At 42.1% G+C, this 15,999-nt stretch overlaps 1 protein-coding gene across 4 annotated transcripts in view; it reads right to left on the bottom strand.

The window, feature by feature from the left end:
* ATF6 (activating transcription factor 6) overlaps positions 1–15,999 on the bottom strand; it is a 202,722-nt gene that overhangs the window by 164,253 nt on the left and 22,470 nt on the right. For all 4 annotated transcript variants that reach the window (XM_045456584.1, XM_045456585.1, XM_045456587.1 and 1 more), the window contains exon 7: positions 10,389–10,609. In XM_045456584.1, coding sequence (XP_045312540.1) covers positions 10,389–10,609 — 221 coding nt within the window. The remainder of the gene's footprint in view (positions 1–10,388; positions 10,610–15,999) is intronic.

Here is a 15,999-nt window from a genome sequence, read left to right as displayed (position 1 = left end):
TAATCGTTGCAGAAGCTGAAAAACAGCCCAAGTATAATTCACACTCCTCCAAGATCCCTCGGTCTGCCCCTTACTCTGGATGTATCGGGGCTCTCGTTCACCTCAAAGGGCTGTTAGGAGGCTTAAATATCTGTGAGTCAGGCACTTAGACAAGTGCGGCACACACTACTTTATCAATGTAGACATCTTAGCAAGATGATCTTGGCTAAAACACCTAACCGATTCCTTCCATGGTAAAATGGGAATCAACAGTACCCACTCTACAAGGATTTTGTAAGAATCAAATAGGACTATGTGAAAATAAATGATTTATAACCCAATATGAATGTGAAGTACTTATTAAAACTGTATTAGAGCCGAATTCCCCTACAGCGTCAAAAAGACAAGGATTGTGGAAATGCTCCAGATTTAAAGAAGCTACAGACAGATAACAACCAAATGCAGTATCTGGCCCTTGACTGGTTCTTGTACCAAAAGGGAAAATTTTCAGTAAAGGAGGTTATTGTGTCAACTGATAAAACTGTAATACTGAGAGTTGATTAAAGTATTTTACAAATGTAAATTAATGAAGCTGATAACTATACTGTGGGTATGTAAGAGATTATCCCTATTCTGAAAAAATACACCCTGAAATGTTTAGTGGTAAAGGACTACAGAGTATGTAACTTACTCTACAATAGTTCAGGGGGGAAAACCGAGTATGTGTGTGGATGGAGAAACAGGCAGAAAGAACAAACTAATAAAGCAAATGGGGTAAAATGTTAACAGGTGAATGGGTGAAGGTACCGGTGTTCTCTGGAGAATTTTTGTTTCTGCAATTTTTTTTTAATTGTTTTCTTCAAATTTTTATATAAATTCTAGTTATATATATAACATGCAATGTAGTATCGCCTTCGGGAGAATTTAACGATTCATCACTTACATCTAACTAAGCATCTTACATGCTCAACACAAGTGTCCTCCTTAACACCCATCACTCACTCAGCCCATCCCCCACCCGCCGCCCTCCACTGACGCCCGGTTTGGTCTCTATTGTTAAGAGTCTCTTATGGTTTCTTGATTTCGGCTCAGGTCATGATCTCATGGCTCGTGAGTTCGAGCCCCATGTCTGGCTCTGTGCTGACAGCTCGGAGCCTGGCCGGCTTCGGATTCTGTGTCTCCCTTTCTCTCTGCCCCTCCCCCGCTCACACTCTGTCTCTGTCTCTCTCAAAAATAAATAAATGTTAAAAAATTAAAATTAAAAAAAAGTCTCTTATGGTTTGTTTCTGCAACTTGTAAATATTTGAGATATCATTATTATGAATATAATTAGTATTACCACCATATACAAAGCCTAACACACATGTGCCCACGCACACACACACACCTGCAGAGCCACAGAAAATTTTAACCCTAACACTTTTAATCCTTGCATATCATTATTTAACCAGTCAAAAGTTCTCCTCCATTAATAATTAACATTCTCTCACAGAGTCATAAAATATAATCTTCCAGGGGGCACGCCCCTTCCAGAATAGACAGCCACCGAAATACTTGGCCATTCTCCTTTGTGAATTATCTAGTCACGTATTTTATTCCATTTGATTATTGGGTTAACTTGCATTTTTCTCACTGATTTGTAAATACTCTCTAAATCAAAAAGGGTTTGGGGGCGCCTGGGTGGCTCAGTCAGTTAAGCTTCCTTGATTTTGATCTCGGGGCGCCTGTGTGGTTCAGCTGGTGAAGCATCGACTCTTGCATGATCTCATAGTTTGTGAGATTGAGCCCCACATTAGGCTCTGTGCTGACAGTACAGAGCCTGCTTGGGATTCTCTCTCTCCCTCTCTCTCTGCCCCTCCCCTGCTCATGCGCTCTCTCTCTCTCTCTCTCTCTCTCTGTCAGTTGAGCGTCCAACTCTTGGTTTTGGCTCAGATCACCATCACATGGTCTGTGAGTTTGAGTCCCACATCAGGCTCTTCTGCACTGACAGTGTGTGGAGCCTGCTTGGGATTCTCTCTCTCTCCTTCTCTCTCTCTCTCTCTTCCCCTCCCCACTCATGCTCTCTCTTTCTGTCTCTCTCTCAAAATAAATACACTTGAAAGAAAGAAAGAAAGAAAGAAAGGAAGGAAGGAAGGAAGGAAGGAAGGAAGGAAGGAAGGAAGACACAAAAGGCCACCCTGTGTATAATTCCATGACATAATATGTCCAGGATAGGCAATTCCATACAAACAGAAAGCAGGTTAGTGATTGCCAGGGGCTGGGGAGAGGAGGGGAATAGGAATGACCACTAATGGGTATGGAGGTTCTTTTTAGGGGGATGAGAACATTCTGCAATTAGATAGCAGCTCCTGTCATAGCACAACTTCGTGAATATATTGAAAACCACTAAATTTTAGATCTTTTAAAGGTGAACTTTATCTCAACAAGCTATTAAAAAAAAAAAATTACATAGAAAGCTACAGACTCTCTCTCCAGACAAATGCACATACCCAGTACTATAATCAATGATGCAAGGAAAGGGGGGACATGAAGAAAAGGGGAGCTGTGTATGGAGACACTGTCCATGGCCCTGTGAGTGGCACTCTCTCTCGTACACTCAAAGTGGAAAAATAAATTAGAATTACCCTATGGAGGGCCATTTGACAATATCTATCAAAATGTAAAAACTACCTGCCTTCTGCCTCTAATTTCAGTTCTAGGAATTTCTCCTACAGATATACTTGCATGTAAACAAAATTAAATGAGTATCAAGTTATTCAACGAAGGGACTGCTTATAAAGAAAAAACCTTAAGTAATCAGGACACCCTAACGAAACAGGCTACCACGCAGCTAGTAAAGGAACAAGAAAATGCTCTAAGTGCCGATATGGCAAGTACGCAAAGATCTACTGAAGGGGAAAAGGAAGGTGCAGGGCAGCATGTAGGCACTAGTTACCATTTCTGTAAAATAGGCAAATAGGTAAAACTGTAAATACCAATATATTAAGGAACTGTCTCAGGAATGACGCGTGAAAAACTAGTAACAGTGACTGCTTCTGGATAGGGGAACCAAGTAGCTACAAAGCATCTGGGGCATGGAAGGACTGTCTTCAGGAACAGGTTGCAGGAAGGGAAACCAGAGAAAAGGGAGTTAAGTATTAATTATTTATTAAGATGGAAATCAGCATCCCTTTAAAAATAATATTTCCTGGGGTGCCTGGGTAGCTCAGTCGGTTTAAGCGGCCGACTTCGGCTCAGGTCATGATCTTGGAGTCCGTGAGTTTGAGCCCTGCGTCAGGCTCTGTGCTGACAGCTCAGAGCCTGGAGCCTGGAGCCTGCTTCGGATTCTGTGCCTCCCTCTCTCTATGCCCCTCCCCCGGTCATGCTCTGTCTCTCTCTCTCTCTCTCAAAAATAAATAAACGTTAAAAAAATTTTTTTTCAAGATTTATTAACCTTATCAAGATGCCAAACTGAAAAAAAAAACAAAAACAGAACAAAGAATGCCACAGCTGCCACAGTTCACAACTCTAACCTAATGACACAAATCTAAGTGCAGTACCAGCAGGGCGGGGGGAGAAACACCTTCTGTTCCCTTTCCAAAACCACTGTAACCACAAATGAAATGATTTGCCAAAGTCCTTATTCAAGATAAATTTTTAGAAGGCCCACACCTCCATCTAAGGAGAAACTACAAATATTTGAACAAAGCATGTTTTTCTCTGATCCGCAGAGTCCCTGCTAGTAGCAAAGCCAGAAAGCAGTCAGCACAGAAATAATCTTTTACTAAAATCTGGATGGCTTTTTCGGTCTCCAAATCCTTCCTGTTGAATTTGTTCTGATGGATTCCTTTACTTTCAAAGCCTACAGAAATATCATGATCCCATGTCTGTGTTGTGAAGGAATTTAGTCATAAAAAGTATCTATTCATTATTTATCTTAGATCTAAGCTGGCCACACCATTTAAGGATATTCAGCTCACTCTTAGACCTAACAGAGAACCCATTCTTGGGTGTCACAGATAAAACAAGCAGCTTAAGTGTCATTAAAAAAGAAAAAGAAATTTTTTTTCCAAAATAGAGCACAGGCACTCTCCATTTCTCTAACAGTTTCTCTGCATTGCTTTGCACTGGAAATAAATTACGTTAGATTTGTATTTTCCTTGAAAAGGGACTTCTCTAGGGTCTCTTGTGAGTCGTGTTACTATACGTCTTCCCGGGCATGCCAAGAATACAAGGCCCTGACCACTCTTTACCCAGGCCATTTCTCAGGGCTGTTTCCAGCAAGAAACCTTGAGAGATGAGGTAATGTCTTCCTCTGGACAATGAGGAAACTTGCCCACCACTTGCTGTAAAGCTCAGCATTCCTTCACTGCAATAAAGAAACACCGTGTGCACAGCATCCGTCTGGGCCCATATCATGTGACCTCCACGCTCACAGTACTAACATACCCGAAATCTTAAACCTAACGGTATAACGGTGTCTCCAGAGAAACGAAGTGACAGAGTTCCAGTTCACTATGCTAGAAGAATCCCACTCACGCCATTTCTAATACCTGCGGGCAGGTAGAAAGCGATCTCCCCAGCACCCAGCTTCTTATGATGGCTTTAGTGATTAGGGCAGGATCCCCCAAAGGGAGGAGACTGGGATGGGAGGGTCAAGGTCACTAAGTAAAGAATTAGAGAGTACAAGGTAATAAAGGGTTTGTAAGATGCTTCATGGGGTGAATGGGCTGAGAAGAAGGCCTGGGGCCTCCTGTCAGCAGAGCCTGTCTCTGATCAGCCTCCCATCTGATGTGATTTCTCCCTGATCAGCCTCCCATCTGATGTGATTTCTAGTTCTGACCTAGCTCCTGATCATTTTCTTTCCACTGTTACCACCTACTGATTTCCAATAGGGGCTTCACCTTGGCCCAGTGTGAAGGACACACAATACAATTTCACCACACTTTTTTTTTTTTCCTGGTCTTTTATCCCAAACAAGACAACTACAACAATATAACTCCATGGACCTAAAACCAAAGCCATAACGCTTCATGAACTTTATGGAATTATGGTGGGTAGAGGGCAGTAGTTATGGCAATGCAGATTTAAACAGACTGCTTGCTTTCAGCCCTTGGTTCCACGTCTGGCAACATTCAACGGCCCTTCAAAGAAAGATAAGCATGCTCTCCTATGAAGGCAACTCTGTAGTTCCAAGATTGCCATTTACTAAGAAACTGCATAAGAGAATTTCTACCCTGAAATGAGAGACCATGTTCATTTTTTCCATCACGATCAGAGCCAAAAACCAACCACATTTCTTGAAAACTTAGGTGAGGTTTCCAAGAGTTAAACAGAACAGATTTACCAGCAAAAGGCAGGAAGAGTGAGATTATAATTTGAACCAGGCAAACTGTTTCATAACAGAAAATGTGGCACTTAATGCAGTTTGCAGAATATGGTATGCAAAAAACGCTACTTAGGGCAGTAGCAGGTCTCCAGAGACTGAAACTAGCCAAACAAAAGAACAAAAAAGGTAGGAAAAAAGAAGCCATGTCAGCCTTACAAAGCCACAAAAGACTGATACGCTTTCTTTTGCTGAATTACTGCATTTTTACCACACTTTTGGCTAAAAAGCACAAAAAGCCCATAATGAAAAATTTTTCTTTTGGGCCATTTTTAATCAGAAATTTATACCACTTCAAATTTATCATAATTTCATGGGACTTGAGTCTAACAAATGCACGCACAATTAAGGTCAACCAAGTTACTAACACAGGAGACCATCCCAGCAGATCAAAGTTTCCTGCAGCTCCTTCTGGAACAAATTTACTTTGGGTTCCTGAGAGGCTTGGCCAGCTGATAGGACAGACTGATGTTTCTTCACTTGAAATAAACATTAACTCAAAACCTCTACCAGAAAACTCATACTGAAAAAGCCTGGCTCACTTCCTGATATGCAGGCCAAGGAAAAATAAGCACAAAACCTCAACTCAGGTTGACTAGAAAATTTATTCTAATCGCCTTTAGGTCTCTTGCACTAGACACACAGTACTTGAAATCTTTCTCCTATAATACTGTCGACTCTAAACTCTGAAAAGTAGTAAGAATGCTAGCCAATAAATACTGCTTAAAAAAAAACAATCATACCTATTGGTTCTATACTTCTGCATCTCACACGTCCCCCAGTTCAATGCTGATGGAGGCTTCATCAGTAAATTATTCACCAGATTTACAGAATACTCTTAAGAGTATAAGAGCAGAACAAACATGGTCTTTCGCACCAGAGAAGTTATAGTGAATGTCTAATTGATCAATAAATAATCAACTGAAATGTTCAGAGATTACAAAATGGGTCAGCAGAACACAATGATGAGTACCAACATTAAGACGCTCATTATTTAGGGGCGCCTGGGTGACTCAGTTGGTTAAGCATCCTACTTGGGCTCAGGTCATGATCTTGCGGTTCACAAGTTGAAGTCCCCAGTGGGGCTCTGTGCTGACAGCTTAGAGCCTGGAGCCTGCTTCAGATTCTGTGTCTCTCTCTCTCTCTGCCCCTCCCCTGCTTGCACTCTGTCTCTCTCTCTCTCTCTCTCAAAAATAAACATTAAAAAATAATTTTAAAAAAAGATGCTTATTATTCAGATATTAGCTGGAAGAAAAAAATTAAAAGATCTCCTCCTGTTTTTAAATACAATGACTGGATCAAAGGACTTTAGGATTGGAAGGACCCTTTCTAAATAACTACCCGTACCTGTTCTAGTTGAGTCCTCTGGAATAACCCAGATCAATCACGCTGTTTTCCACACATCAACCTTCACGTCCTAGAATCGCCTCTCAGATCTACATTCAGTGTTCTTCAGTTTACTGAGTTATTCCAAACCTTAAACGCTGCCTCTACCCAGAACATAGTTTCCAGACACCCTTCCCAGCCTAGCCACATTCCTCTGGACTGTCCCATGATCAGAAGTTGTAAGTCTATGAATACGGACTAACATTATGTTAATATTTTAACAACTGTGACATACTGTTAATCTATATTTTCTAAAGTTCTAATTAGTCTCTACCTTTTTCCATGTCTAAGGTATTTCATAACAAATACTTTAGGGGCACTTGGGTGGCTCAGTAGGTTAAGCATCCAACTTCAGTTCAGGTCATGATCTCACAGCTCATGAGTTCGAGTCCCACATCGGGCTCTGTGCTGACAGCTCAGAGCGTGGAGCCTGTTTCAGAATCTGCGTCTCCCTCTCTCTCTGCCCCTCCCCACTCGTATGCAAGCACACACACACTCACTCTGTCTCTCAAAAAGAAACAAACGTTAAAAAAATTAAAAATAAAAAAATACTTTAAATGTCCTAACATGGAATAAAGACAACTTTGATATTTTCTGTTGCTAGTTCCATTGCACAGAAGAAACATTCAATTTATAATTTAAAGAGGATTAAAAGGAAAACTTAAAGGATCATTTTAAAAATCCTCTTTCATCATTCTTAGCCTTCTCGGCCTCCTATGAAAAGCACACCCTTTCTTTTATTGGTTGTACCATCTTTTAATTTTTTTATGTTTATTTATATTTGAGAGAGAGAGAGAGAGAGAGAGAAAGCGAGCAAGCAGGCAAGGGGCAGAGAGAAAGGGAGACACAGAATCGAGGCAGGCTCCAGGCTCTGAGCTGTCAGCACAGAGCCCAACGCGGGGCTCGAACCCACGAACTGTGAGATCATGACCTGAGCCGAAGTCAGACGCTTAACCGACTGAGCCACCCAGGCTCCCCCCAATCTTTTTTTTTTTTTTTTTTTTTGAAAAAGAGTGAGAGAACAAGTACGCATGCGCAAGCAGGGGAGGGGCAGAGGAAGGGTGGAGGGTAGAAGAGAGAGAATCCCAAGCAGGCTCCACATTCAGCACAGAGCCCAACCAGGAACTCGATTCCATGACCCTGGGATCATGACCTGACCTGAAATCAAGAATCGGATGCTCAACGGAAGGAGCCACTCAGGTGCCCCATACAACTTTTTAACTGACAAAACCACGGAATTGGTTTGGATGCCGATTGTTGTTTACTTACTGTGGAAATTTTCCCACACACCACAAGGAAAGAAAGACGACACACCCAACTTTGATGATTGTCAACATTTTGCCGATCTTGTTTCCTCCATCTTGGGCTCCCCGCCCCACCCCGAGAGTATTTCAAGCAAATGCCAGCGTATCGTTTCATCTTCAACTGAAACACATACTGTGTATTAGTGCCTATTATGCCCTAAGCACTGTGCTTAACCTTTTCTGGACCTCAAATTAAAGGAACGTTAACAGTCAAGGCTAATCCTGTACCATCCATGTCTATTCTCATCCGACACTAATCTTCCCCCATGTCTGGGTGCAGTTTTCAATACCTATAAACACTACGGGAATTACTGCAGACCTTCAATGTTCTGCTTCATCAGAAAATATTCCTTTGTTATGGGTCTTTACAATATTGCCGGCTGAGGTCACTCGGTTGTGTTTAATGCCAACAGAAGAGCAATTTCACTACTGGGCTGACACGCTGGGTTAATAAATTAGGGTGGACCGATCAGACAGTATTCGACAACCTTAAGAACTCACAGTGCTTTAGGACTTTAAAAGTACTTCGCAATACCTAAAGAAAAGGTAGTGTGGCAATATTCACAGTCAGTAACATCTACTTTTATCTTAAAGAAAACACATGAGGGGCGCCTGGGTGGCGCAGTCGGTTGGGCGTCCGACTTCAGCCAGGTCACGATCTCGCGGTCCGTGAGTTCGGGCCCCGCGTCGGGCTCTGGGCTGATGGCTCGGAGCCTGGAGCCTGTTTCCGATTCTGTGTCTCCCTCTCTCTCTGCCCCTCCCCCGTTCATGCTCTGTCTCTCTCTGTCCCAAAAATAAATAAACGTTGAAAAAAATAAAAATAAAAAAAATAAAGAAAAAAAAAGAAAACACATGAGTTTGGCTTCCCAGTAACAATTTGAGAGAATCCACTATTACAATGGTTATTTGACTTTAACTTTCATTAAACTTTAGGCCCATGATATTCAATTACTTCTTAGTACATAACGTGAGGTATTTTTGTACCACTTTTTAAGAAAGCAGAGTTAGCTGGCAAATGCTATAACTGGCTTCAGGGAGGACAGATCTTAGGAAACTCTGTGATTTATAAATTACAAAAAAAAGAAACCTTCAACAGGCTAGAAAACCTGAAGATTTGCAAAGATGGGAAAACACCAACTAGTCACTGAGACAGAATTCCTAAGAGCAGGAAGTTATTACCCAGAGGTGAAAACCCTTCATAAGTCAGGACAGAAATATAAACCCTGATGAGAAAATAGTCTACAGACTCTTATCTGGGTCTTGCCAAAGACATTTCAATCAGGAGACCTGAGAGAATCCTGTAAGACACTAGTATCTGCCTGGGCTGGGGGAGGGCTTGAAGAATGTGAGGAGAGGGCTCGAAAGAAGGAGTTACAGCAAAGTATGCATACGTCACTTTTTTTTTTTAATTTTTTAAGCTTTATTTATTTATTTTAATTTTTTTTTTTTACATTTATTTATTTTTGAGAGACAGAGTGAGACAAAGTGAGAGTGGGGGAGGGGCAGAGAGAGAGGGAGACACAGGATAGGAAGCAGGCTCCACGCTCTGAGCTGTCAGCACAGAGCCCGACGTGGGGCTTGAACCCACAGACTGTGAGATCATGACCTGAGCCGAAGTCAGATGCTCAACTGACTGAGCCACCCAGGTGCCCCAAAGCTTTATTTATTTATTTTTAAAAAATTTTTTTTAACATTTATTTATTTTTGAGACAGAGAGAGACAAAGCATGAATGGGGGAGGGTCAGGGAGAGAGGGAGACACAGAATCTGAAACAGACTCCAGGCTCTGAGCGGTCAGCACAGAGCCTGACGCGGGGCTTGAACTCACAGACCACGAGATCATGACCTGAGCCAAAGTCGGCCGCTTAATCGACCGAGCCACCCAGGCGCCCCAGGCTTGCTTTATTTTTGAGAGAGAGAGAGAGAGAGAGAGAGACAGAGAGAGAGACAGAGAGAGCATGAGTAGGGGAGGAGCATAGAGAGGGAGACACAGAATCTGAAGCAGGCTCCAGGCTCTAAGCTGTCAGCGCAGAGCCCGACGCGGGGCTTGAACTCACGAACCAAACCATGAGATCATGACCTGAGCCGAAGTCGGACGCTCAATCGACTGAGCCACCCAGGCACCCCTATACGTCACTTTTTATCAAACAACTTTAGCCTCTTTCAAACCTTTCTCTTGGATTCTAACAAAATAATCTGCCACCAAACAACGGATGTGCAATCCCAGCACATTCTTTTATTTGAGGCAGTATAAAATAATTTAGAAAACAGAAACAAGGCAAGGAAAACAAAGCATGTTTTGGTTCTGTTGGTTTTGAAATCAGGTGTGATAAAGCACTGGGTTTCAACACTTACATCCGAGCCCACACTTCTCACGGTGCTTTGTAGGACAGGTTTAGTCACAGAGAGTTTTCCATTCGCCAGGCTGTTGGCCACAGGGGCCGGCACCACATTCACCATGGGATTAGGTAGTTGCGTGGCTCCCCCGGTGACAGCAAGGACCGGGGCAGGAGAGGGCAGGACTCCAGGTGCCTGAAGCTGGACCACGGCAGGCGAAGAGAGCACTACTGTTGGACCTGAGTGCAGAAAGAAGGAAAGGAATCACAGCGTGCACGACCATTGAGGCAGAGGATGCCGAACACTCAGGTCTCTTCTGCGGCTGTAACAGGAAGATGACACTGGAGGGATTTAAAACCACCAATGAAGGGGGTGCCTGGGTGGTTTAGTCGCTTAGGCATCTGGCTCTTGATTTTGCAGGTCATGATCTCACAGTTTCATGGGTTCGAGCCCCGCACTGGGCTCTATGCTGATGGCACGGAGCCTGCTTGGGATTCTCCCTTTCTCCCTCTGTCCCTCCCCTGCTTGTGCTCTCTCTCTCAAAATAAATAAATAAACATTAAAAAAAAAACAGAAACAAAAACCCCACCAATTAAAACATAATCAATAGCAGCACACACACAAACTTCTGTTGTTGTATTTTTAATGAAAACTAAATTTGTTCCCTTTGAAGTTATCATTAATAATGGATTTCCTGGGGCGCCTGGGTGGCGCAGTCGGTTAAGCGTCCGACTTCAGCCAGGTCACGATCTCGTGGTCCGGGAGTTCGAGCCCCGCGTCGGGCTCTGGGCTGATGGCTCAGAGCCTGGAACCTGTTTCCGATTCTGTGTCTCCCTCTCTCTCTGCCCCTCCCCCGTTCATGCCCTGTCTCTCTCTGTCCCAAAAATAAATAAACGTTGAAAAAAAAAAAAAAAATTAAAAAAAAAAATAATAATAATAATGGATTTCCATATTTTTTCTCAACTGTATGTGTGCCAAACTTGGTAAGTTATACATAGATTTTTCTATCAACCTCTGAAATTAGTACTAAAAAATATTTTTCATATTGTAAGTAACAAGACTTTTATACTGAACACTGAGAGCCACGTATTTTATTTTATTGTTTAAATTGTTTTTAATGTTTATTTTTGAAAGAGAGAGAGAGAAAGAGAGTGAGCGGGCAAAGGGCAGAGAGACAGGGAGACACAGAATCCAAAGCAGGCTCCAGGCTCTGAGCTATCAGCACAGAGCCCGACACGGGGCTCAAACCCATGAACTGCGAGATCATAACCTGAGCCAAAGTTGGTCATGGCTCAACTGACGGAGCCACCCAGGCGCCCCAAGAGAGCCATGTATTTTAAATTAATCGGATTTAGAAATACAACACCAAAAATATATAAACGGTGATTCAGTAACTCAATACTTGGAAAGACAGGAGCTACAAATATCAAAATGTTAAAACTTGCAGCAATATTTATAATAGCCAAAATACAGATGCAACGCAAGTGTGCATCAAGAGATGAATGGATGAGGATGTGGTAAATACAGGCAATGGAATACATAAAAAAGAACGAGATCTTGCTGTTTGCAACAACATGGATGGATCTAGATAACATAATGCTACGTGAAATAAGTCAGAGAAAGACAAATACTGTATGATTTCATTCATATGTGGAATTTAAGAAACAAAACAAACCAACAGAAAAGGGACAAACAGCAACAAAAACCAGACCCTTAAATACAGAGAACGGGTGGTCGCCAGTGGGGAGGAGGGTGGGAAAAGGGGGAGATAAAGGGATGTAGAGCACACTTCCTGTGATAAGCACTGAGTAATGGATAGAGTTGTTCAGGCGTTACCTGCACACCCGAAACTAGTAAGACCGTATGTTAATTAGACTTCAATTAAAAATATACTTTTGGGGGTGCCTGGGTGGCTCAGTCAGTTGAGCGGCTGACTTCGGCTCAGGTCATGATCTCACAGCTCGAAGGCTCGTGAGTTCAAGCCCCGTGTTGGGCTCTGTGCTGACAGCTTAGAGCCTGGAGCCTGCTTCGGATTCTGTGTCTCCCTCTCTCTGACCCTCCCCTGCTCACACTCTGTCTCTGTCTGTCTCTCTCTCTCTCTCTCAAAAATAAACAAACGTTAGAAAAAAATTTTTTAATATATTTTTTATAAAGTTGTTCACAATATCCTTGTTTAAAAAAAATGTTAAAACCATCTGAGATGAATTCACAGCTAACAGGCACAGGAAACATAAACCCGTAATTTAAAACAGTCTGTAGACAATACCAACTCCCCCTACACACACAAAATGGCCTACAAATCTTTTCTCAATCCTCACATTTAACATTATTTTTTCAATTATGTTAATTGGAGAATCAGTATCATTAACCTAAAGAAGACTCCTATAACTCATAACTGTGGTCTATTAAAAATCTTACTTGCCTGCTCAATGTTTCCTTTCAGATCCGGCCAATTTTATCAGGTGCTGAAAGCCTCCCCCAATATCCACAGCTGCTTGAGCAAAATATCTAACAAAATAAAGGTACTAAAGTAACCAGCAACTAAAATCACATACATATTTATAATTCTTCTTTAAGGGGAAAAAAAAAAGCATTATACTTTCAGACAGTGTAACACGACCCACGTAAAACTCAGCTCGGTATTTCAAAGGATCAAGGAAAACTGAAAATCTAAATAATACTTCGGAACACCTGTTTGTTAAGAACACCTGTCTTAGCATAAAAAAAAAAGTCACATCTATTAAACCAAAGTCTTTGTTTCAGATGGCCTCAAAAAGCATACTAAAAGTGGAATTTAGTTAATAGCATTACATCCCAGATAAATTATTAAATTAGCACAAAAGATGTAAAAGTAATACGTACAATTTACTTGGACAAAAATGATCACTAAACATTTTTATCTTCTTTTCCCTTGGACTCCTTTTATGAAACAAAAACGTATAAAATAAGGAAATGACTCAGAAGCATATATAAATATGCTTAGACCAAATGTGCAAATATAAAAATAAATTAAATAAATAGCATGTGACCAAATGTCAAGTTTTTTAGCAACACTTGTTAAGAAACCACAACACTCATTATTAACTCATTATTATGTAAAACTTCAACCAAGGGTTCCCACCCTGAATATAAGTATTTTTCTTTAACATCAAAAAGCATGGGGCAACTGGGTGGCTCAGTCGGTGAAGCATCCAACTTCAGTTCAAGTCACGATCTCACAGCTCTTGGGTTCGAGCCCCGCATCAGGCTCTGTGCTGACGACTCAGAGCCTGGAGCCTGCTTCAGATTCTGTCTCCATCTCTCTCTGCCCCTCTCCCTCTCTCTCTCTCATACACACACAAAAGTAAATAAATATTAGAAAGAAAAAATTTTTTTAAAAAGTATCATGGCCACCCAAGATGGTCAGGGCTGTCCATTCAGTTTCCGGGGACTGAGAAAATACATGTTGAGAAAAGGCTGTTAAGAACTTAGTAAAAATTTAAAATAAATCTGTAGTTTATTACTCGGAACTATAGCCACAAAAATCTGAAAACCCTGAGTAAAAAATATATAAAACAAATTATTCAGTGTATAGAAAATGCCTGCCCCCTATATGGGTTTGCAGATAGATGCCTTTTGCACAATGCCCAAGGCTACCACTCCCACCACCCACACCTTAGGTCCACAGTTTGTAGGCTGGAAACCACTTGACCTAAAACCATACTTTGAGAAAGAGCATTATTAGAAGCAGGGTTCCACATCTTGTGAGTTTCAAAAGTACAATAAAAAGGTCCCGAAATGAAACACTGTTCGGTGAACTTGGGGATTATTCCAAAGACAAGAGGGGGTAAGTATAAAGCGTTAAGTCATTTCAAAGAGAGGGATCATACTTCTAGTTCCGGCTAACACATGCAGGAGGCTTCGGGATATTTCTTCAACTCAGAAGAATAACCCAAGTCTGTCCTGTCTGTGGCCTAGCTGGCAGCATCCCCTTGCTGAGAGAACCACATCATGGAGTGAGGGAGACAGAGCACCACTGAGGCAAGGTCTGTGGACCGAATGTGGCTCCGAGTCCAACCAGGCCACCGCTGCCTCCTGTTTTCTGTAACGCACGTCAAGCCCTCTCATCCCAGGGTACACAACTATCCCCAAATCAGCTGGCATCTAAACCGAGGATCCTCTAAGTACTCCAGGCCTGCTTGGGTCTCAAGACTGAACGGGGAGAAATTTCTATTACAACGTGTTCAAGAAAAACTCTCACAGTGACTTGCTAAACACGGACCCGAAGGTGCTCACAGATCGTAAAATGTAATGCAAAGAACTGTTCTGGGCCTCAGTTAGCAGCTGAACATAGTGACGGCTGTTCCTAGCGTGGAAACGGTCCAAAAGGACATACCAAAGGCTGTTTATCCCTTTCAGCCCGCTCAAAATCCTCTTAGGCATTACACGCAAATCCCCCTTAACAGAACATGGCTAGATTCAATGCTGAATGCTTCTATGTATGATTCATCGATTGTAATAGTTCTTTCTTGTCAATCTTCTTCAAAGGCTTCAAACTATGTATCCAGCATTGCTGAATGCCTACCTTGTCTAAAATAGGACAGCTATGCGACCTGGGGTAAATAATTTCTCTGTGTCTTAATTTTCTCCTCTGTAAAATGAAGATAATAATAGTCCCTATCCTCACAGAGCTGATGTAAGGATTCAACAAGATAATGCACTGAAACACAACAGTGTCTGCCACACAGAAAGAACCTCAATGTTGGCTGTTATTTATTATTAACTGCCATTTCTGTATAATAATAGCTTCCATGAAGGGTACTGCATGTATTATTAATTCATTAGTTCTCATAGTGACTGCTATTTAACTGTTTACATAAATGTGTTAACTCCCAATTAGAATTGTTGAGATCAAGGGGCACATCTCTGCGTTCTTTTAGTGGCAACAAAGTAGTATGGTGACTAATTACAGGTCGTGAGCCAGACCCCCTGGGCCCAGGTTCTGACTCCACCTCTCATGAGCAGAATGACCTGGGGCAAGTTATATCACTTCCATCATCCGTTTCAATGACTTGCGCTATCATCCACTCAAAAAGCCCAAGACAGGGGGTGCTTGGGTGGCTCAGTCGGTTGAGCGTCTGACTTCAGCCCACGTCATGATCTCGCAGTTCGTGGGTTCGAGCCCCGCATCGGGCTCTGCGCTGACAGCTCAGAGCCTGGAGCCTGCTTCAGATTCTGTGTCTCCCTCTCTCTCTGCGCCTCCCCTGCTTGCACTCTATCAAAAATGAATAAACATTAAAAAATTAAAAAAAAAAAAAAAAAGCCCAAAACAGGATACATTCCGCTCTATCCTTCATTCCCCTTCCAAACCATCCAATCACCAAGCCTGTGATTCTGCACTTTTCCATACTCGCACTCTCTATCCTGGATCTCCATTCTCACTGATATAGCAGGCTTTCACCAGCCCTCACCTGCACTCCTCCTAACAGTCTTAGTGGACTTAGGGGCAGAAATTGTTCCAGGCAGACAGAACGGTCTGAGCCAAAAAACTAGGGAAAAACATGAGAATTCAAGGGACAGCGGCCAGATTCATCAGGCTAGAAGAGGAAGCTGGGTTTATAAAAAGGAGTGATTATAATGTCAAGTTAGA

The sequence above is a fragment of the Leopardus geoffroyi genome, chromosome C3, assembly GCF_018350155.1.
Source record: "Leopardus geoffroyi isolate Oge1 chromosome C3, O.geoffroyi_Oge1_pat1.0, whole genome shotgun sequence".
In the NCBI taxonomy this organism is placed as follows: domain Eukaryota; kingdom Metazoa; phylum Chordata; class Mammalia; order Carnivora; family Felidae; genus Leopardus; species Leopardus geoffroyi.
Note: the sequence above shows the minus strand (reverse complement) of the source record. Positions and strands in the feature narration are given on the sequence as shown.